The sequence below is a fragment of the Tachypleus tridentatus genome, chromosome 8, assembly GCF_004210375.1.
Source record: "Tachypleus tridentatus isolate NWPU-2018 chromosome 8, ASM421037v1, whole genome shotgun sequence".
NCBI classification, from domain to species: Eukaryota; Metazoa; Arthropoda; class Merostomata; order Xiphosura; family Limulidae; genus Tachypleus; species Tachypleus tridentatus.
Window position 1 is genome coordinate 136,547,315 of NC_134832.1, and position 22,743 is coordinate 136,570,057.

The window sequence follows — 22,743 nt, forward strand, 5'->3', positions numbered from 1 at the left end:
ACACGGGCATATAATAATAGACTGCAGACAGTAGTGTTATATTTATATAAATATGCACATGTGATACAAGCACAATCTATTTACTGTCCTTTTAGTATCGGCCAGAGAGTTCAGCACTAGACTCCTAATCCGAAAGTGGCGGGTTCGAATCCTCGTCACACCAAACATGCTTGCCATTTCAGCCGGGGGCGTTATAATGTTTCTGTCAATCCCACTATTCGTTGGTAAAATAGTAGCTCAAAAGTTGGCAGTGGGGGGTGATGACTAGCTGCCTTCCCTCTAGGTGTTGTGGGCCTATATTATCAAACCTCTTAAGATGCAGCTTCTTCTAGCTAACAAAACAATGAAACATTAAAAAAATAATTTACAGCAACATACAGATGAATAAATTTAAAATTTGTAATAAAACAATAGTATTATAATGATATAAAATGATAGAAACGCATGGCAAACGAAAATGCTGACAAGCTACAATATAGTTCAGTTTTAAATAAATATTAGCACATTGTTTAACAAATAACCATTTAAGTTTTGGCTCACATTTAATAAACTGGTAACCCGCTAGTTCAGCGGTAAGTCTACGGACTTACAACGCTGAAATCTGGGGCTTGATATGGTTTTGCTATAAGAAAGCACACATTTGATAAACTAATTCTCTATGGTTTAAATATATTATCCTCTAAAACGTTTTTTTTTTCAGAGATCTTTTAAAATGAACAATTACGTTTCTTAATGCAGATAAATTACGTCTGTTATTTACTCCGTATTGAACCCTCAGTTGCACAGCGGTATATCTGCGGACTTAAATACTTAAAATCGAATTCAATACTCATGGTAGGCAGAGCACAGATATCTTACAATATACCTTCTTGCTTGACTTCAAACAAATCCTCCATGTTCAAATACGAATTAAATTGCAAATTGCTTATTATTATAGTGCCAATATTAACTGATATATCGCACTTATTTGTAGTGTTCTGTATACCTTTGTTATAATTACTTAATAAATATTTCACTGTAATGTGTGTGATCACCTCACGTTAGATTAAGGCTAAATATACTTTGACAGAGATGACAGGTAACATTGTTTTATATTTTTAATATTTGAACGTGAGATATGTGTATACCATAAAGTAATATCGTAGGAAATAATGTTATATTTATTTTTAACCATGGTATAAATAAGCCCACCAGTGATTCAACGGAAAGTCGGATGGTTAATAAGTGCAAACATCTGGGTTTCAATATACATGGATAGTATATTGTATAGCTTTGTGTTTAAAAATATTAAAACAAATTAGAAAAAGATGTAAATAAATTATTAGAAATGCAAGAATATGCTGTGTTAGAGTTTTTCATTATTACTCTTGAATTTTAATTACCCTGATGGCATTTTATAGGCCTAATTAGTTGTTATATCGTACACTATTTAGCGTATTGTATACGTTTGCAACATTATGTGCAAACTATCGTTCACATTTCAGTTTGGTAATGTTTAATCGTGATGTACCGTGTTGAATGTTTTTACTGATAATTTTTAATCGTATTTGTTGCGTTTGTAATCAGCGAACTTATTAATTGGTTTCCTACTAATAGCAATACTGAGAAGTCAAATTTATAGGGTTCTGCTTTACAGGTGGCCTACGTTTTTGACGTTTTTGTTAATTAGTTGTTTTTTTGTTGCTTTTTTGCCGTTTTTGTACAAGATTTATAATTAGTACAATTTATTTTTGAAATTGCATGATTCGTTGTATCTTAAGCTTTTAAATAAAATATGAAATACTGATTTTTTTATTATTAATATTTTCATGTTTATTTCATTTCATGAGAAGCAGGTAAATATTTTCCATAGCGTACAATGGTAATAAACCATAGCCTATTCTCTACACTTTATACAAATGCCTATATCATTGTTTTATTGCTTATATTTATGAAACTTATTGCTCAATAATTTTCTGACTGCTAAAATTCATGCACACCATAAATTATGATGATAACAAGTATAGTAATAATAATAATTATACTTGAAAAGTTTGAATTAAATGCATTGTGGAACTTATTGGAGGAATAAATGAAAGTTATTTAGTAAAGCATCCCAGTTTTCTAAGAATTACTGAAATGTTCATGTATTACATGTTCAATAAATATCAAGATATGCATATACACTATAAAAGAATTGTAAAAATCATGTTTAGTGTCTGTAACATATTTGGAAATTAACTAAATCCTTTCTTAAACTCTGGTTAGGTGCAGATCTCAGCATTTCTAGTCGTAACTTCTGTAACAATTTATCATCTATTTACACACTTTGCATAAGACTAAGAAATAATCAGGTCATTGCAAGTTGCCTAGAAGTGTCACTACCATTTTTGGATCAGTGCTAGTTGCTTGGACACCAGGACACGATAGACTATCATTCAGTGCAACAACACCACTTCTTCCTCACAGTTCTAGCTCATTGCAATCTTATAACCTCCTTTACGGCTGAATCAGTGCTCACAGTTGCATCTGAACACCATACAAACGTACCAAAAGATAGAAACACGTAACAAACCTAGCTTGTGTTTTGTAAACCCAAAAGGCTCATTCTACACACAGCAGTACATAAAATGCCTTACCATCAGTGGTAGTAAGGGCATGTTTGATGGGCCAGTCTATCGTTTAGCACTATTAATTCTTATACAGGAACATGATTTGTACAGCAGTGGTGGAAGATTGATCCAAGCAGGAAGAACCGTTGTTAGGTATACTTACCCTTTTGACTAGTAACTGTTAATGTATCATACAATATAGTTGCAATTACCTGTGATGCCATACTCTGCTATATGTTGGTATATTTGGCCCTAACTTCAGCCTATATAAAAACAATAAACTTAAAACAGATATGAAAAGGTTAACAGTTTAAATATTTAAGTAAGTTGAAAATTTCTGGATAATACTGTTATTTGAACAGGGGAAAAATAGCTTTTTCTTTGACAAAATTCAGTAAGAGTTTGTGAAAATGGGTATATTGTAATTAAGTGATAATGTTCTATGGGCTCTTTATTCATGGAATTTTGTGTAATTATGGGTAGTAGATAGTTAATTACTTTCTAAATAGAATTCATGAAGCATTATGATAACTGAATATTTTTGAATTAGGTGGATGTATCTGAGGGGTTTCTTGGAAGATTTGAGACATTTTGTCTTCATCAGTTTTAATAACTTTATGGGCATTACAATGTTAAATTTATTGATGGTATAAAATTGTACAAAAATACATAAAGATGTGCATCTACTTTAAGAACATTTTCTAGTTTAAAGAGGAACTCCGAAGTTGGCACAACAACAAATGAAAGCTGTAAATGGATGCTAAAAGTTCAGTTAATGATGTTTAAAAATTCATTATCAAAATTCTCCAGTTAAATGCTTGTAGTTTACCTTCACATAATGGTAGATTATGGATACCACCATTTCCATTCATCCTCTGTTGTGATGTAGAAGTGTGCAGTAATGCACATGCATATTATTGACATAATGAGACACACCCTGTGCTCATGCACTTTAATATTTGTTGAAGAATGCTGTAACTAAAGGTAGTCCAAAAACCTGGAGAATAATTTGGAAAATTTGTGGAGTTATTTTCTGTGTTTAATATTTATAGTTGTAATGGGTTATAAAAATGTAAATCAACTAGACCTAACTATTTTAAACAGTTTATTGCAAAATAAACGTAAGGTATTGAGGCATTTTGTTGGTAAAACAAAAACAAAAATACAGAATTGTAGTTTAACTGTATATTACAAATTCTCTTCAATTCTGTGACAAACAATAGACATTAACCTTTGTTAACCTGAAGATGACCTAAGAAGGTTGAAACATTGTTCTGTACTTTTATTTCAATTACAGTGCTATACCCAAACCAACCATCTTGAAAATACATGTTTACTTCAAATAGGTTTCTTGTCATCATGAATAGACATTAAAGTTCACAAGTTTGATTTAGAAATTATTTAAGTCCCTTTCTTGTATTTTTGTTCTTTAACTTTACAAAAACAAACTTGTATCATAAATCATATGAGTGGTTTACTATCTGTATTGCTTATTAGCTCACCCTGTCTGCCATTCACACACTTACTTCTCTTGTGGAAAAAAAAACTAGCACAACTGACCGACAGAGTTATGCCTTCAACACTAGAGTGCACACTTGTCATGTGACCCTGTTGTGGCAAAGATAATTCAGCACCATTACCAAAACAGATATGTGTCAAAAGATTTCTGCTGTGCTGCTTACAATTAACCATGTGGGAAAAAAAGCGAAATGCCAGAGAGCTGCGTCTGTTACGGCTGTTCAAATCATCAGAAGAAGGGGAAGGCTGCCTCTTTTCACAAGTGAGTATATTTTTTCACCAATTTATTGACTGTAATTTCAAATAAAACTACAAATGCTTTGCAAATGTACTGTCTTTTTTTAGTATATGAATCTAGGTAGTAAAAACAAGGTTAAAAAAATCCACCTTTCGAAAGCCTTCCGGTTATAAGGGTTTCTATTTTAGTGTGAGCTTAAATCAGTTATTGAAATCATTTAAACCCATTGAGTTCATGATTAAGTTGTTATTAATATTGTTTCAGAATTTGTCATTTTATACCATTCCTAAAATGGAGGACTTTTACTTTACCTGTTTGAGTAATTTGTTTTGTGTTTTTGTTGTTGTTGTTTTTTCAAATTGATTTTTATTTTCTTTGCCTTTTTTTACTGTCATTTTGGTGGTAGCTTGAGTAGATAGTGAAAGAAACGTTATTACATGAACCAATGGTTTTGAGTATTATTCATATAAAATATTTGTCATTTCTTGACCTTGAGATAATTATATCCAACACAAAGTTCAAAATTCACCAAAGTCATCACTTACACAGGCCTCTACATCCCCTGGATTTCTGCCCATGAATCCAAACAAAACCAAGTATACTAGAAATCTTATTAATATAGCTTTAAAACTTTGTTCAGCTGATTACAAAAATAAAGAAATAAGCTTTATAAGGTGTTCCTTCATTCACACAAACAAATTTCTACTAAAAACTTCACACAATTATGAGAACAAAAAAACCTCAAAACATAACTCACAAACAGATATGACAGTAATATACCAGACAGCACAACCTTACTGTTTACTGTTCATTGATCATATCAGTTCAAAAATAATCAATGCTTGGAGAAAACTTACCGTTAAGCATAAAACTCCTTTTGACTTTAAATTCACTCAAAAACCCAACCCTAAACAAAAATCATTGTTAAGTAAATATGATGTGGAATCATCTAGTACTAATGTTGTTTATAAAATAACATGCAATAACTGTCCAGGTTCTATATCATAGAAACTTGAAGAAACTGTAAACCAGGTTCACTGAATGTAATAAATTTTCCCACGTTATCATCATTGCAATTAAAAAATAAAAACAATAAATCTATATAACATACTAATTTTAAATGAAGAATCAAACATAAAAGAAAAGAAGCTATCTTAATTGAACCAAACATTTACTCTAAACCAACACCTCAGGATATTAAGATACCTTTACTTAGCTGTTAAACAGTCTCCACTTATGTGGCCTCTTTATTCCATACTGTTTATATATTCTTGTGTCTGTGTAAAACACTATTCCTGATGATGACATAAGCTTATTGAAGTGTTGTATATTTATAATTAACCTGTTCAAGCTCTCTGTAAACTTCAAGTGGTATTTGACCAGTTATATAGGATCCTAAAGTCTTAATAATAGAGGTTTTATTGATGTTAAACAAAATGTTAAAGCTTAGACTGCTCAATATTATTGACAAGAATATCTGTTTGTTAAGATGTCAGTTCTCATTTCTTAATCCAATATTCAATGACTGTAGTGTATAGTACCAATTATTACTTTTATAGGTGTTAACAATGGTTATAAAGCTACTACAAACTGGTGAGCTCTTTGTACATTGTCTAGTAAGAGCTACCTTGTACCCATGTACAATGTCATGATTATAATTGCAACATCATATTTGTGAGAAAAAAGTTGAATGTGAAAGTCACCTAACATATCCATAGTTAGAGACAGACCTTTAAGTAAGCTAGCCCATACTCTGAAAATACTTTTAATTGTTTCAAATACCTTTCTCCAGTGTTGATTAATTAAATTATCCTGGTAAATATTGACATAACTCTATCAAGCTAGTTAGGTAATGAAATTTACATTTAAAAGATAACATTAACTGAAAAATAAACAAAATTATATACTTTAACAACTGGCATTTTTTATCAGGTTTTCTCTAGACAATCGTGACCTTCTCACAGAATGGTTGGTGAATATCAGTAGAGACAATTACAAGCCTACTGTAAACCACAGGGTATGTGATGAACACTTTCTGAAGAACGATCATATCATAGGTAAGTTTACCATATTCTGCGTGCAAGTAACCATGTTTGTTTGCTAATGATTTTAGAGTAATGAATTGCAACTGATGTTTCAGGCATTCATTCCAGAGATGATACCAATGTCAGTAAACTTGCTCTTCATTAGTCTGCTGTGTCCACTGTGTTTTCTTTGTATCTGCTACACAAACAGAAAATGGAGCAACTGCTACAAAGTAATTTAGATGGTGGTGGGCCAACAAAAGCTAAACAATCCCATGTTGCTTGTGGACCAAGCAAAGGTCACCAAATCATGATTACTGTGCTAACCTTGCCTCTATTGTAAGCAGACTGAGTGTTTCACAACAGAAACCTAAAGATGCACATAAAAGACAGAAAGTGAAGAGAAAAGGTGCAACAGTGTCAAACCTTTTACACATTGTTAAAGAACAGAACCTCAAAATCAGGAATATGCATCAGTAGACTGATGATTTTGAGATAAGAATTGCTTATATTTATTTTATGAGTAAATGTTTAACAGTCAAATTCATGAAAAGGCTTATGGCAGTTGTACAGTACTTTTGTGGATGCGTGTTTGTTTCTTGCTTTAGTGCTCATTTTGGATGCTATCTTGGATTCCCAGTGATGGCATTACATCTCTCATTGGCTAAAATTGGAGTGCAAGTTCTAGTGTTAAAGATACAACTCTATGAACTCACCTTGCTTGACCATCATGTATAAGCCATCTGATTGTCATTTGTTATCTGTACCTCCACAGCTAACCAGTTTTCCTTCTAATCTTGTGTATAACACACTCTTTACTGAACTTTATTATTTTGGTATACTCTTGCTGCCTTTTGACACACACTAGTCAAATATCAAGTAGAACATGTGGATTTATATAACAGTGGATCTAGCCAGTTTTACAGTTTTTATTCTGTTTATGTAGTAAGAGCTCATGATTTATGTTCTCATTTTCATTTTTTTGCTTTTCATTAATTTACCTGTCTTTAACAGATTCTTAACTGGTTTTCTTTTGTAAGTGAATATGAGAAAAACTGTTATTCGGATATTACTAGTGTATTTGTGCCTGTTTTAAACAAAGCCACCATCTCTAATTATTTTTAGATTGATTTTATTCATTTATTTTTATCACTTTAATAATGGGAACCTAAGCACAGAAATTTTACTTTTTTATCCAGAAACTCTAATGAAATTGACAAAACAAATCTTGTTTAAGTTATGTAACACAAAGAATTTCATTTCCTTTCACGACTGGTTCACATCATGTATATGGTTTAATTACTGTTCACATCATGTATATGGTTTAATTACTGTTCCACGACTGGTTCACATCATGTATATGGTTTAATTACTGTTCCGTACAACTTTAAAAGCAGTTACCCTGGCTAGCAAGAAACAAACACCAAAAACTTAGAACCATAATCATCATGCAAATAGTTCCTGGGAAAGAAGACAGGTGAAACGTGTCGAATGTTACCATAAACCAGGATTTGAGAAATTGGCACTATCTGCTGCTCTTCAGAAGTTTCTTTAAGAGAAAATATAACCCTAGAAGTTATTAACAATACTGCAAAAGCCAATATATTTTGTGATTTCTTAGGATTTCCATTGTCACAGAATCTAAACTTCCTTAATGTGTGACATTCTTGTACAGGCCACTTTAGCTCAAAGTCTTAACATCTGTCAAGAAACATGGCTGAGTGTAAGGTATACTGTTGTACTAATAACTAGTGCAATAACAAGGGATTACATTTTCACCAAGTTCATAAGCCACCATTAGATCCCAGGAAGAATCAAGAAAAACATTGAATTAACAAAGAAATGGCTACATAACTTAGATATGGGACATAGAATTAAGACAATTTCTTTTGGTAGAAATAGTATTGTGTGTGAGAAATGTTTCACCCCAGACTATTTCAAAGTGAATTTACAAGCTGAGTTTATGAGTACAAAACCTGGACAATATCTAGTAGAAGGAGCTGTGCCAACACTTTTCAAGCATCCCTCCTTCCAGAAGGTAAAGAGAGAGAGAAACAACTGAAGACTAGGAGAAATAAAAAGGTATTTTGGACTGTTATTATTGTGAGATAATTTAAAGGACATGTAAGGAATAGCTCTGTCCAGTATAAGCATTCATTTTATTTCAATGACAGTTAGTGGAAGTATGCAAGGAGCAATTTATCTTTTCAATTTCAGAAAAGAATGGTATATTGTGGCCCTGCCTTGTGGTGATTAAACAACAATGAAAAGTTTGCTTCTTTGCTATTAAATAAAAGTTGCTTCTCCTTGCTTGTAAATTCATATGCAGAGAAATGGATGAGTAGGCTATTGGTATTTGTACATCACAAACTAGAGCACAGCCTGTGTGGAACATGCAGCAATGTACAATTGTAAATTTATTGTCAGATTATAGTGTTGATGTTACATATTACCTTCCTTGACTAATACATATGGTTGAGTAGGTTAATCAGAAACACACATTTAAATAGTTGCATCAGAGGTGGAGTTCTTATTAAAAAGATATTCACGGAGAAAGGCTTAAAATCTTGAACACTTCTTTGTTGTAAAGAAGAAATAGAATTTTGCAAATCAAGCATTTAGAATTGTTAAGGATTTGGATAATGTCAAATGGGTGATGGTGTAACAAAAATATCTAAGTAATAGGATTAGTTGGTGTCAGGATTCATATTCCAAACCCAATTTAAGCTACCATGATAAAAGCTCAAAGTAGATTATCTCCATCATGTCTATTAGAATATGAATGTCTTTATGAATATTTTAATGTTTGGTTTTGTTGCTTTGTTTTGTCATTGGTAGGCAAATATGTTACTTGTAAGGCCTTGCAATATGTTGATGACCATAGTTTAAAAAAAAAGGCATAGTTGATTTTTAGTTATTATTTTAAGAATGTTTACTAATTATGATAAAAGTGAAAAAACATTTTGACAATACAGAAAACGTCATGGATTTTAGATAGCATGAAGCAGATAGATAAAGATTCTGAGGATATGTTTGGTATTACAGCTGTACAGTCATAGTTACTAAATTTGGTACTTGTGTAGAAATTAGTTGCAAACTTGATAGTCATGTCCATGAACATTTAGGAAAACTGACTTTCAGAAATTATAAGAAATTTGGAAAGGGAAACTTTGTACTTTTATAAGGTCCATTACCTCTGCTTGCATAAATATCTATTCTTGTTCTGTATTCAATTTTTTTTTTCCATGCCACAATTCTTGAGCTCTCATCTAGCCCACAATGAACATGGTTCTGCTGCATATAGCATATAAGCCATCATCCAACAAGTCTTCACTAGTAGGGGTGTGACACTCTTGACTCAATTCTATCAAACTATCACTTCTTGTTTAGAAGTTCTTTCATCTTCTGGTAAATATATTTTTTTTGTACTTTATTTCAAGCGGTAACTTCATTGTTCTTCACAGTTTTTTGGTTTTCATCAAAGCTTACATTTCCTCTTTGAAAATGTTATAATTTATTTTCAGCACAGTTACTCAGGCTTCAGTTGGTGGTAACTGACTAAAGAATTGTCAGCTTTAATACTTTTATGAGATTAATCATTATAGGAGTTGATCTTCATCAGGGCTCAAGTTTGGGGCACACATGTTTGGAATATGGTATGCTGGTGTTGGTCAGATAAGCTTGTTATACTGTTATTGCTTTTTGAATAATTTTGATATTAATATTATTATTTATAGTACTTTGGTTTCAATAACATATGTTTAGTTAGATTTGTACCTACTTCTTATTAGGTTATGGTTTTTAAAATTAACATTTAATAATACCTTTTGCCCTACAATGTCACATTAGGCTTAACTTGTGTCTTTGTTATTTTTGACTCATCTGTCATTCATCTTACTGTTAAATCATAAATTTTAGTTTAAATATATTGTTTCTTCAACAAATACTATCCACCAAAATTTCTATTGTCAATATAACTAACTTAATTTTAAAATATAATAACTTTTTAATTTTGTAATTAGTTATATTTTATACCTCTTACAATAAATTTTGTTTATGAGAATCATTGGATCTGGTGTCAGCACAGTCTTCTTTCAGGCCTCTATTGCATAGTCTGCTAGATCTACCTCAGCACTTTTTTATACTAATTTTTCTCCAGACATTTCGGTTCATGCTGGACTTTTTTGGTTCATTTTGTCTTAGCTTACCATCAGGCACATTGTTTATTGCACTTCATTGTATTTCAAATCTCTGTCTTATCCCTTTCTCTCCAGCCAAATTTTCTAAACAATGTCTTCACCTATTGCCTCTGTTACTGGTATTAACTGCAATGCATCTTCTTTCTGATGTGTTTTATCTGTTTCATGTGATATCTTCCTCCTTCTTACCTTCAAGTTTATGCAGTTGCCATCTTCAGTTCTTTCCTTACACACATAACTTCTTCATTTTGTAGATCTACTGGGGTGTGGCATTCACTTGTCTTGAGTTTATTTCTTTTTCACCTTTAGTCATGACTTATGGTCTATTTTTTTGGTTATTTCCATTTTTTACCATATTGTCTTTTATGACACACAGATGGACCATTTCTCCAGGACCATAGATGCCCAAGGTCAGTGTTTTGTATTCTTATGTTCACATTCCAATTTTTTGTCCCTCATGGTGCTGTGTCAGGTTTGCTCAATGTGAGATTGGGAACTGGTTTTATACTTTGCCCTTCCAGCTTGTTTCAGGTCTGTATGTCTCCATCTCTTGTTCCACTTACTTTGGCTGTCAGTGTATTCAGGCAAGATTAAGACTTGTTTACACCTTTATTTCTCATCCCATTTGTCATCTTCCCTTGGTGATTTGGTTCATCCTTGCCATTCAGTATAAGTTTTTTCTGATTACTCCTTCCTGGCTGATACATCTGGTTTTCTCAACTTCTTCAGTTCAATTTGTTCTTTTTGCTTTGGATTGATTTTTTTTCCATCCTTCATTTTGGTGACTCTTGTGGTGTGTTATTCCCTTTTTCATTTTTGTTTTCTTCCTTCTCTCACATTTATTCCTAGTAAGATATGGATGGCCTTCTATGTCCTGTATACACTCTGGGTTGCTTCATTGACTTCAAGGTTTCTTTCTGTTGATTACTTTTCATACTGTTTCATTCTCTGGCACCATTCCTGTGTTTTTTATTTTTTCTTCCTTCCTTACCCTTTCGATTTGTTTCTTGATTTGATTGGCTTTTTATTCTTTGCCTCTTTTTCCTGTAATCAATTCCTGGTGATTTTACTTCAATCAGGCACCTTCCCTATAACCTGCATCTAATTTTTTGATGAGACAGTGACTAGGTAAGTTACCTTCCCAAAACATACTTACCATCTGCTGACACTATAGCCATTTCTTGATTTCTAGGGTTTTCACTCTAAGCAATGAGAATGCTTGCTCCAGTTTTTGTACCCCACTCAAATGTCTTAGGCAAATTCTAATTTGCAAATTTCTCCACCAACTATGATGCACACTCTATCTACGTACTGTATATAAACACGTCATTCAGATAAGGTAATCACTTTTTCTCAACAAAGCTACTATCAACAGGAGTGTTGCAATTATTTATTATTTACATTGTGATTTTGAATGTAGTTTTGCATTTCTATGGTTATCTTTTCATTTATATTTATAAATGAAAAAAAAAAGAGAGAGACTTCTTCCACTTCTGCTATTTGATGTTTGTCTGTAGTCAGGGAAGGGGGTTACTCACAGTCAAAGCTCTCTGTGATAAGATCTGTTGGGAAATGGAGACATAAATGCAGATAGACAGTGTCTCTTTTAGGGGTTCTGAAGTGACTATTTTAAATGATCTGGAATGACTAGTAAGAATTCAGACTCATTTTTCTGTCTCCTTCTTTCACCAGGATAACCTCAACAGAGGATCATTTTGATCAGTCACTGCAAGCCCCTTTTCTTTAGTTGATTACTTTGGTTTATGAGGTTTTGGGGTATTACTTTACACTCTACTCATTTCTTGTCAACAGAAAGCATGGCAAATGACCTCTTGGTTTTGGTTTTTTCCTCCTCTTGTTGTAGATTCTCAATGAATGACCCTCCTTTTTCACCTACAGGAGTATAGATTGAAATCTATCTTAATTTCATAACTGTTGTGAGATATTTATCTTCCATTCAACTTTTGTGTGAAATCTTTCAGCATTTTCCTCAACAATTTGAGGATTTCCCTGACATCTACCTCAGTCAGATCTTCTTTTTCCATTCTTTCCTTGGTTTCCTAGCAGGATTCTTGCTGAGATTTGTTGGGTAAAGATGCTTTGTTAGAAAGGGTTCATTTACCATCCTCTGCTCTTAGGGAGTTACAGGAAGCTCATTTTGTCCATCTTATGCTATTTGCTGGAGTTCCAGAGATGTTATAATTTCAAACTGATAAAGTCCATTTACATTTTTCTTTATCATAATTGGCTTCTTGCCTTTCTGGCTTTAATATGAGAGTATCTGTATACCTTTCCTCTGATAGCTGTTTCAGGTTCTGGCTATCTGTATGGGGCTGGCTTATTTTGATGATTACTCATATTCTATTCCACCTTTGATGTAGGAACTAAGTTCCAGGTGAAGAGAATACCTGCTCTGGATGCAGTATAGTTCCACTACCCTTGAACCATTTTTCTCTTGATACACTCCTGTTCTGTACAAATACTTTCTGTATGGATCATGGCTGTATTGAATCCTCTACCTTCTCAGTATGGGGCTCTAGCTATAGTGTCAACAGATGGTAAGTATGTTTTGGAACTTAGCATTTTCCTAAACTGAAAATGTATTTCCAATAATACCTACTCCTCACTGACACTCTCCTGCCCTGCCTCCCCATTAAGAGCTGGTGTATGTCGTGAAAAAGCGATTACATTATCTAAGAGAAGTGCTCATATACAATACCTAGACAGAGGGTGCATTGAAGTTGATGGAGAAATCTGCAAATTACAATTTGCCTAAAGCATTCTAGTTGGGCATTAGATGGACAAAAAAATGGAAACCATAGAGATTGAGATATAGCTATAGTGTCAGTGTAGTAAGTATTTTTGCAAATACAATTTTAGTTAGGTAAATATTAACTTTTGTAGAGATATCTCTTATTTATCAAGGACATATCCCTTTCTGTCTTTATGGATCTCACTCTTTAGCAATTGGTGCCTTGCCAGGTATAAATAGTCAATTCTACATGGTAAGGCCATGATGACTCAAGAAATAAATTTCTGTGGCTAATAAATGCACATTGTTTAGATAGGGTTGCTCCACAAGATTGTTTACGGGCTTTCCTTGAGATATATTTATTTCATTCAAACATGCATTCTGGATCACTCTAACCCATAGACTTCATGGGTGAAGTAGAAGGGGATAGCTTCCCATCCCTTCGATTGTATAAATTAGGAATGGTCTACCTTTCAAAATAGTTTCATGGTCTCCCATTGCTCTGACTCCATTGTTGACTCTCCTTTTTTCTTCTGGTGGAGTATGGATGCTCTTACCACTTTCCTGTTCTAAGCTGCTGATGGTGGACCATGAAGGTATCCTCCTGAATGTGATAGTAATGTATGATACAAACAGTAATTAATCCATTCAGTTGAGTGTAGGGTGGTGGTGTTCTGCTAGTGTAGATGATGAGATTTCCTTCAACCTTATGTTCCTTCTCTGAATGGGTACAACTAAGTGAAAATTGTAGGTTTGTAGTGTACAATCAAAATTGCACTTCACCCCATCAGTTGAGATCACTCATCCTACTCTACATGGATGTCCGTTTCTGATGGCTGGGTTTTGGGTTAAGAGTTGGATCAATCAGTATAAGTTCTCACACATCTATTACTAGTATTTCTGTTTCCTTACTCAGATTCATATGAAATACTACCATATTGTGGGTCATAGTGCATGATCATGCACGTTACTACAGTTCTTTATCTTGCGCTATCTGTTGGAAGTTTTCATATACTGAGGAGGTTACAGTGCTGGGGGGTGGTTGCTGTCTCATTGGCTTTTAGTGGAATATTTTACAGTACAGGGACATCTTTATTATTCACATCATGTGGATGTTGGGTTCCTGTTCACAGATTAATGAGTATGATATTTCCTTCTCTTCTGCAGAACTAGATGGTATGATCCTTTTTGCTTCCTCTACCCAATGGCTGAATTTTCAGTTGCAGTTGACTTGCCACCATTATGATCCTCTTTACTACTCCCACTTGAATATTGGTTCCTGATGGATAGATTTTGGATTGTAGTTGGCTAAATGATGGTATTATTTTTATCTTACATATGTGCAGATGCCATTTTCCAGTGGCTGAATTTTGGATGTAGTTGACTTCCCTTGTACTGTCCATCATGCACCAGCCACTAAACATGTTCTTGCACATTTTTTTTACTTTTATCCACATTACTGTTACCTGTGGAATTGAGATTCAAGTATTGGATGGCTTGGCTTTCTATCCAACCATTATTCTCTCCTTTTTGAATGTATGTCTCTCTTTTTCTGCTTATTTCTGCATCACCGCTTTTTGCACTGGGCATAGAGTATACTTTGTACAAAAGTGGTGCACACATCTCCCTTGTATGATCCTCTACTGTGAGGATCTTCTCTTTTATGATGTTTTTCAAATGCTTCAGAAGGATGCTTCTTTTTTTCCCTTGCATTGGTTCCTTTACCTATTCAGTGTAGAATTCTAGCTATTTATGTGAATGGATATAATGTACCTTATGAGATGTTATAATTTTCATATACGAAAAATGTATTTCCATACCTACTTACCTCCTCTCACAATTCCCACACTTCCCCTCCACTGAAACCTGGTGCTTCCATTTTCTGCCAAAACTTGAAGCAATAGTTTAACAGAATTGAATAGAAAGTAGTCACATGTGTCAGGAAGGTGTGACATATTCCTATTGGTGGAGGATTGTCACATGATGATATATGTACAAAATGCAATTGAACCATGATGATTATGAGGTACACAGCAATACGAAGCTTGTGTGTAAAAAAAATTGCAAATAGAGGGCAGCACTAAAGGAGAATAATTATACATGTGAAAGAAAAATAGCTATTGGAAATACATTTTCAAATAGAAAAAGTATAGTTCCTTGTAGAAATAGCCATTATTAACTGTGTCATAATCAGGTGGAAATTACGCAGTGCAAAGTATGCACTCAAAGATGAGCATCACTTCATTCAAGTGCTATTCATTTCATTCTTCAGGTGCTCAATTCAGTGATCTTCCTAGCTTCACATACGAGTAACAAGTACATTGTGTAGTACTACACTGTATTTTATGTCACTACTCAAGGGCTGAGAAATTAAGAGTTACAACACCCTTACAGTGTACTATTCCAACTGATTGGCCATGGCTATTGTTTCATGCACCATTAGAACTGCATCTCACCTCTAAATGTCAGATTTTATTATCTGATTCATCCAGAAGAGATGGATAAGTATTTTTAACTTTTTCCTACTGCCATAAGGATTGTAGGTGAGTAAAACAGTAGTCTTATCATAATCTGCATGACTGCTTCTCCTTCTGGTTCTTTATGAAACCAGTTCACCAGAGGTTCATCGGTCATGTAAGGATGCAGCTGACCAGTTTGCGTGACAAGCTTGCATATATTCTTCAACTGCTGTACCTTCTGTATCAAAGGATCAACATATCATGTCACAAAATGGGGATTTAGTCCAACCAGAGCAAAGAGTCTTTCATGGTAATGGAACTTAGCAACACCAAACTCAGTCTCCATTTTAGTTCAACTGTTCTTTCATCTTCATATTGTAATACCTCATATTTTGTAATACAGCTATTTCTAGCTGTTGATGTGCAAATTCATGCTTGCCATTTAGTGCAGCCCTTATCCACTGCACATATTTTTCTCATTTGTAACATTATATTTTATCTTGTGAACAAAACAATAAAACTATTTCTGAAAAAGTATTAAATTTTCCTTTAGTATAAAAATATTGTTCCTAACATATTAGCACAAGGTATTATAATATAGAAATCTAAGAAATAACTTCAAACACATATTATGCAGGGTGTTTGGAAAGTCATTGTGCAGTTTTGTCTGTTAATAAATATATAAGTGCACAGTGACTTTTTGAACACCCTGTAGTAGATGTTTATACTTCTAATTAACAGTACATATATTTTTGGAAAATTTTCAGTTATAACAGTGTGGTGTGAAAATTAAACATTAAAGATAGCATTTGAAGCATCAGTATTACAAATTGACATGTTTAAATTAAGGATAATTAACACACATACTGGAATTTACCTGTTTTTTTTTTTAGACTTTATTGAACTTTCCACATTCAGTTTGTTTCTTTGCTTATTTGTTTAGATAATATATGAAGGTGTTGAAGCAAACATAACCATGAATGTATTAAAAGTTAAAGCTGAACCCACATCCTATGAGGAGCATGGTAATTTATTGGATATTGGGTTTCCAAACAAAACAGAAATTACTGAAACATTACCTGGTAAGTCTATGTTTTCAGTTTGCAACTGTCTCATATAGTTTTTTGTATTCTCCCTTGACATTTCAATTACTTATATAATGAATCTGTAATGTTAAGGATAACACTGATGTACAAATGCAGGGAAAGCAAGATCAGATTAACTTACAATTAATACAAAACAACTATGCAGGTTACAAAGCAAAGAAGCATTTTCTCTTCAAGATACTATTTATCCTGTAAGTAACTAAAACCTACTAAGTAGTGACTTCTAAGATATAAATAGCAAACAGTAACAGGAAACTCATCTGTAAGGAATAATTAATAGAAAGCATGAACTAGTCAAGTAGTTTCATCAGTCTCAGTTGAGATACAGTACAAGATATTAACAAGATATGACTGAGACATTTACATCACATATGCTTCAATCCATGCAAAATTTGCCCTCAGTGAAACAGAGTAACTTACAGCCCTAACAAAAGCTAAAGTTACATTTTTTTAAAGAATCATGTCTTCTTTATTGAACTGAATAATTAACTCTTAAAACTTGTAATTATTTGCATATTTTGCCACAGTTAATTTCATCATTTCCTAATATTTATCACCATACCCTGTAAAGCTTCAATTTTCTTAATTTTATGGATAATAATGTTATTTGGATTAGTTTTCAGCCAAAGAAACAAATGCTATTGGATGCTATCACTACCTGATAGGTAAATTGGGGTTTTCAGCTGGATCCTGGAAACAGCCACTTGCATTTAAAGAGATCAAAAAGTGCCATTTTATAGAAATATTTAGAGGAAATCAATGCTGGGTTACTGACTTCATTAATCAGTACAATTAATTATATTTAGTAGTGTCATTTAAATGGTCAGTTAATTGAAATTATAATTAGATCAATTAATGTGACTAAAATAATAATTAACTAAAATTTAGTGTTACCAATTGTGACTGTTTTCAGTTATTATAATTATGCTGTAATAAAAATTATAATAAATGTCACAAAAATAATTAACTGTAAAAATTAACATTTTTGATTATTAATATTTTTCATTATTCATGCAATTCAGTTTAGCCAGACATTTAGTGGACTGTTTATTGGTGAATTGTAGGGCTTATTCAGTCTCTATACACGGCTCACTCATTGTAACTGATCTTACATACAATAACTTTGAATGTAATAAATGCATCATCAAAAGCTTTTATTAAACATTAAATCTACTGTATTATTAAAAAAGCAGCATATTTTTAAATTATTATTTTTACTAACAATTTTTATTGAATTTATAAAACATTTATTGAGTTACTCTGAGGGGAAAAGTGATTTTTTTTCATGCTAACGATAAAAATACAATTTTCATGTTCTATTTGCATAACCTCTGGAACTTCCTAACTTAATATTGTAGGTTCTTCTTTAATACAAATTTGTACTTTATTTCTTATTTTACCTTAACACTAACTGTTGTAAGATCACCTACGGCAAACATTAGTGGGTGTTCATGATTTACTTTTATTGTTTTATTAACTGCGTCTAACTACTACAAAGGGCAATAGTACAGAGAGTTTAGTGTAAAGGAAGTCTCACATTTCATCACGTGAAATCTTCAACTACTCATGTTCCTTGTGCGTTACACAGTGCAAAAATTATATATTTTTATCTAAAGTGAGAAGTTATTAATTTTTACATTTTAGTTATTTTTTGAAAAAGATACGTAATAATAAGTAAAAAATATACATAAAAACAAGAAATTCTGATAAGGTATTAGGTTGTTTTTTTTACTCGCTCCTTGCCTCGAAACTCCCACCTACCCCATGTATAACATGGTTCTACTGTGTCTTCACTTACAAATAAGCATGTAATAACTCTCCACCAAAAGGAGTGCAACACATTCTACTGTTATGAGTTATTATCTATATGTTGTTAAGCCTAACCTCCAATTCTTGTTTAGGCACTGTTGTTTTCAGATATTTTGAATGTTGCTTGGGTTATTTTTTCACATTTGCATTCATTTAATTTTTTTTTTTTTTTTCTTGACATAGTAAGTTCATATAGTTTAACATTTTAATTACAGTTTGTGTTGAAGCTAGCTTAATTTTATTTTTTTATTTGTTTATCTTTATTATTTAATTTTGTGAATTGATATTTGCTAAGCCAGGAATTTGGAACTTAGTGTCATGACTGTTACTAGCATGACTATTACCACTTAAAATGTAATTTCATAGGCTCAAGGTTTAACAATCTCAGCTAAGGAGGTCTCAGTTTTACTTCAACAGGAGCTTGAATAATACATGACACAACTAGCTTTTCCGGAACCTGGACAAAATCTTCCACTTTCAGGCAAGAATTTAGAGAGGCTTTTTTTTCCCCTATACTATGCCATGCAATTTCTTGTGTTACCTATGGATGCTTCAAGGCTTTCCCTAGACATAATTTCAATAGGTATGATTCAATTTGTCTATGTCTATCTCCTTGTGTGACCCTCTGCTTCTCCATATATCAGGGTATTTGATATCATCATTTTACTCATCATCATGTAGACTTTCTTCTCCTGGACTGACAATGCTTTGAGTCTTTGATGCAAGTGTGGGGACCCAACCCTCTTTTTCCAGTTAGTTTCTTCCAGGCCCAGTTTTCCAGCTTCTGGCTGACCCTAACCTTTATTTTTAGGTACCTGTCTACCATGAGGCTCTCTTGAGGGGTTCCAGAGGAGACCCACACCCATATTTTTTCCATGTTGGCATGTTTATTTTCTTCTGTCCTTGCTCTCCAAACATGTAATTTTATAGGTAAAGATGCATTTTTGTCTCACATATGCCTACCCATTTTGGAGATTTCTCTGAAGTTACAGGTAAAATCTGTGAGACAAGATTTCTTCATTTCTTGTTTGGTTTCCAGCTTTCATCTGCCTCTGCTCTTTCTTCCATTTCCCATCCCACTCCTTTTCAACCATTACCTTTTTCTCTTTCTTTGGTTTTACTGGTGATTTGTCTTATTTCTTTCTTCAGGAACACTTGCAGCCAATGTTACTAGTGGCTAACTGGTAAGTTTTAGCAGAGTAGGTGCACACTTCTTCCAATTAGTTCACTTTCAATTCTTGGATTCTTCAAGTGTTGTTCAAAAGATTATGAATCCACTTTATAACCTCATTCTTTGTCACTGGTTCCACTTCCCTTTTCTCCTTCTCTTCCTCAGGATTCTGCAACTTGCTGGTTTCTCTATAAGGCAGTCCAGACTCTTATAACATATGATGCTATAGAACCAATCAGCCAAACTTCTCCAGGTTGTTTGTAATTCCTCAAAAGACTGAGGACTGGTGTACAGTGATAAATTTGTCAGGGTTCAACCATTTCATAGACCTTTCTCATTTTACCATGAAGTCTTTTCTCCCTCTGTGGTCAACATTCACTCTAGGTCTGTGGATGATCAATGCTGATGTTTTGGATATTTATCTCCACATCCCCATTGCCCAACAGTCCAGATAGTATCTTTGGTTTGTTCACAGGGAACAAGTTACTCTATACTCATGGCTTGCACTTCCATCGTTCCATGAATGACTGGTAGCATAAGAACACACATGTTTGCTTCTTAGAAAACAACTTATGTTGGTTGGATCACCAAGGTGAAGTCTTTTCTTGTACCTACCCAATATCTTCTCCACTTGAGAGTATTTTTAAACTCCTACCTCAATGAAGCCTAACCTTCTCTCCATCATTAATGGTTAGTGGAGCTTTTGATAATCAAGTGTTTTACCCCACCTACTCTCACTGCATACAAGGCTCTTTCATTTTTGACAACACAAGATTCCATCAAAGTGCTTATTCCCTTAGGTCATGCTCAAGTTCTCACATTCAATGGATGCTACAGGACCAATGGAACCTTGCTAGGGATTCCTTAAACTCCATTATCCAGCCCCTTCCTTGGTGATTTCACATGGTGGCTACAGAGAGACAACACCATGGTGGGTGTTCCTCTTCCTCCTACTTTTCCCAAGTTGCATTTGTTCACAACTGTTTCCCACAGGGGTTGGAAAGCATGTTTAGAGTGTCAGGAAGTTTCTGGTTATTGGTCTCTCATCAAGGTAACTTTACATATCAACATCTTGGAACTGCTGGTTATTCATTGAGGTTTGGATCATTTCTTTCCTTCAATTTGGGTCAAACTTGTCTTTATCAATTTCAACAATTTGACTGTTATCTCATACATCAACCACCAGTATGGCACTTTCACTAGGTTTCTGAACGTTGTAGCCATTTTTTGGGGGTAGATGAGGCATACTTTTTGCACGTCTCATTGTATGTTATGTCCTGGATACCTTCAGTCTGGTTACCCTCAGCTTTTCAAGTGGTTTTGCACTCACTTGGGGATACTCCTCATTTATATGCACTTGACACACTGCACAACTCCAAGTTGCCTCTGTTCTTGTCTCTGGTACCTCATCCACAGATTGTGATGTGGATTCTTTCAGTCAGGATTCTCTCAGCCACCATAAAATTCCTACTAATTAAACTCCCAGCTTTCACCTTTAGAAAAAGATAACTTAATAGAACTGCAAGATAGTAAATAGGATATAAGATATTGGGTTAGAGCTGAAAAGGTAACATAAGCCCTTGTGCATGTGTTTGTCAAGAGTCCTTTTGAATTTGGTATTACAAGGAGCTGGATAAGCTGACAGGCACTCTAGTTGGCTTGTAAGTTCTGATAGTGCATTGAGCTTGACCAGGAACCATAAGTTTGGTTGGTTTTTAATTTGAATGGACTGCCATGTAGGCATTTCCTCTCCTACCATGTTATGGGTTCCAGTTTCCCAAGTAACTGGTGATAGTTGAGGATTTGTGCACACGTCTATTCCCTTCCATCTCATGGGCTTGATGTAAGTTCCATTGATATCGTCCTCCTACCACAGAAGGGATGATAAATAACTGAGGCTGCATGGATATAGACTGGAGTTTGTTCAACAAATACGGTCTGGCATGATGTAGCTACTCTACACTGTGGGGTGCATCCATTTCATTTTTCACACCATCAATATACTTGGTTGAGAACTACCCTGCCATCTCGGGATTCCTGTATGCTTGTGCTTAGCTGGACTAATCTATATGTCTACATTTATGGATGTGTTCCAACTCATTTCTGTGAATTTATGCAACATTTACCACTTCATTGGATGAAAGGTATACCTGGTACAGATGTGGAGCAGTCTCCCATAGATGCATTCCTCTCTCAACAGAGGTTCCACACCATGAACATTCTTTGGATGCTCATCTAGGTAACTTTGCACTGGTTATTCCACCTTATCAATGTGGAGGTAAGATACCACATCAGAGTTAATATTTTCCTGCACTGAAAATATATTTTTGATAAGTGCTTACCTTTTTTCACACATCTGGTGCCTTTTTGTGCCTAATCTTGAAGTGAAGAAGGTTAGGCTTAATAGTATGGAGGAGAGTCAGGAGAGTATGTTGAGCTCCTATTGATGGAAGGTTGCCACAAGCTTATTTCCATGCAAAGATGTAGTAGAACCACATTAAACATGGAGAAAGTTAGAGCTTCAAGGTTAGTAGTGAGTGAAACAAATTTATCTTATACAGAAAAGTACTGAACAAGAGAAGCTATTATTTAGAAATATATTTTTCAATATAGGAGAAAATATTAACTTTAGTCTTTTCCAGACCAGAGGCCATGTCATCCCATTTGTTGACTCACATTCAAAATTTTATTGAACTACTGTTGTTAGTTTATATTATTAAGTTTGGTATCAAACTGTAAATTATAATTCAAATTCTACTGTTACACATTATTTAGTTTATTAATTTAAAGGTGAATATTAAATAAATGCACCTAAGCATCAATTTTTGTGTGTTATGTAGTATGCTGAATGCAGCACTGGTTCAGATTAGATATTT

At 33.7% G+C, this 22,743-nt stretch overlaps 1 protein-coding gene across 11 annotated transcripts in view; it reads left to right on the plus strand.

The window, feature by feature from the left end:
• Positions 1–597: 597 nt before the first annotated feature.
• Positions 598–22,743, plus strand: part of LOC143223589 (uncharacterized) — a 42,245-nt gene continuing 20,099 nt past the window's right edge. Inside the window, exons 1-4 of one of the 11 annotated variants that reach the window (XM_076451723.1) lie at positions 598–834; positions 2,248–2,744; positions 4,089–4,371; positions 6,280–6,404. In XM_076451723.1, coding sequence (XP_076307838.1) covers positions 4,301–4,371; positions 6,280–6,404 — 196 coding nt within the window. In that variant the 5' untranslated portion in view covers positions 598–834; positions 2,248–2,744; positions 4,089–4,300. Of the gene's footprint in view, positions 835–854; positions 1,079–1,135; positions 2,745–4,088; positions 4,372–6,279; positions 6,405–9,270; positions 9,780–16,724; positions 16,864–22,743 lie in introns of those variants that run through there. The other 10 variants (XM_076451728.1, XM_076451732.1, XM_076451722.1 and 7 more) reach the window with 10 other exon arrangements.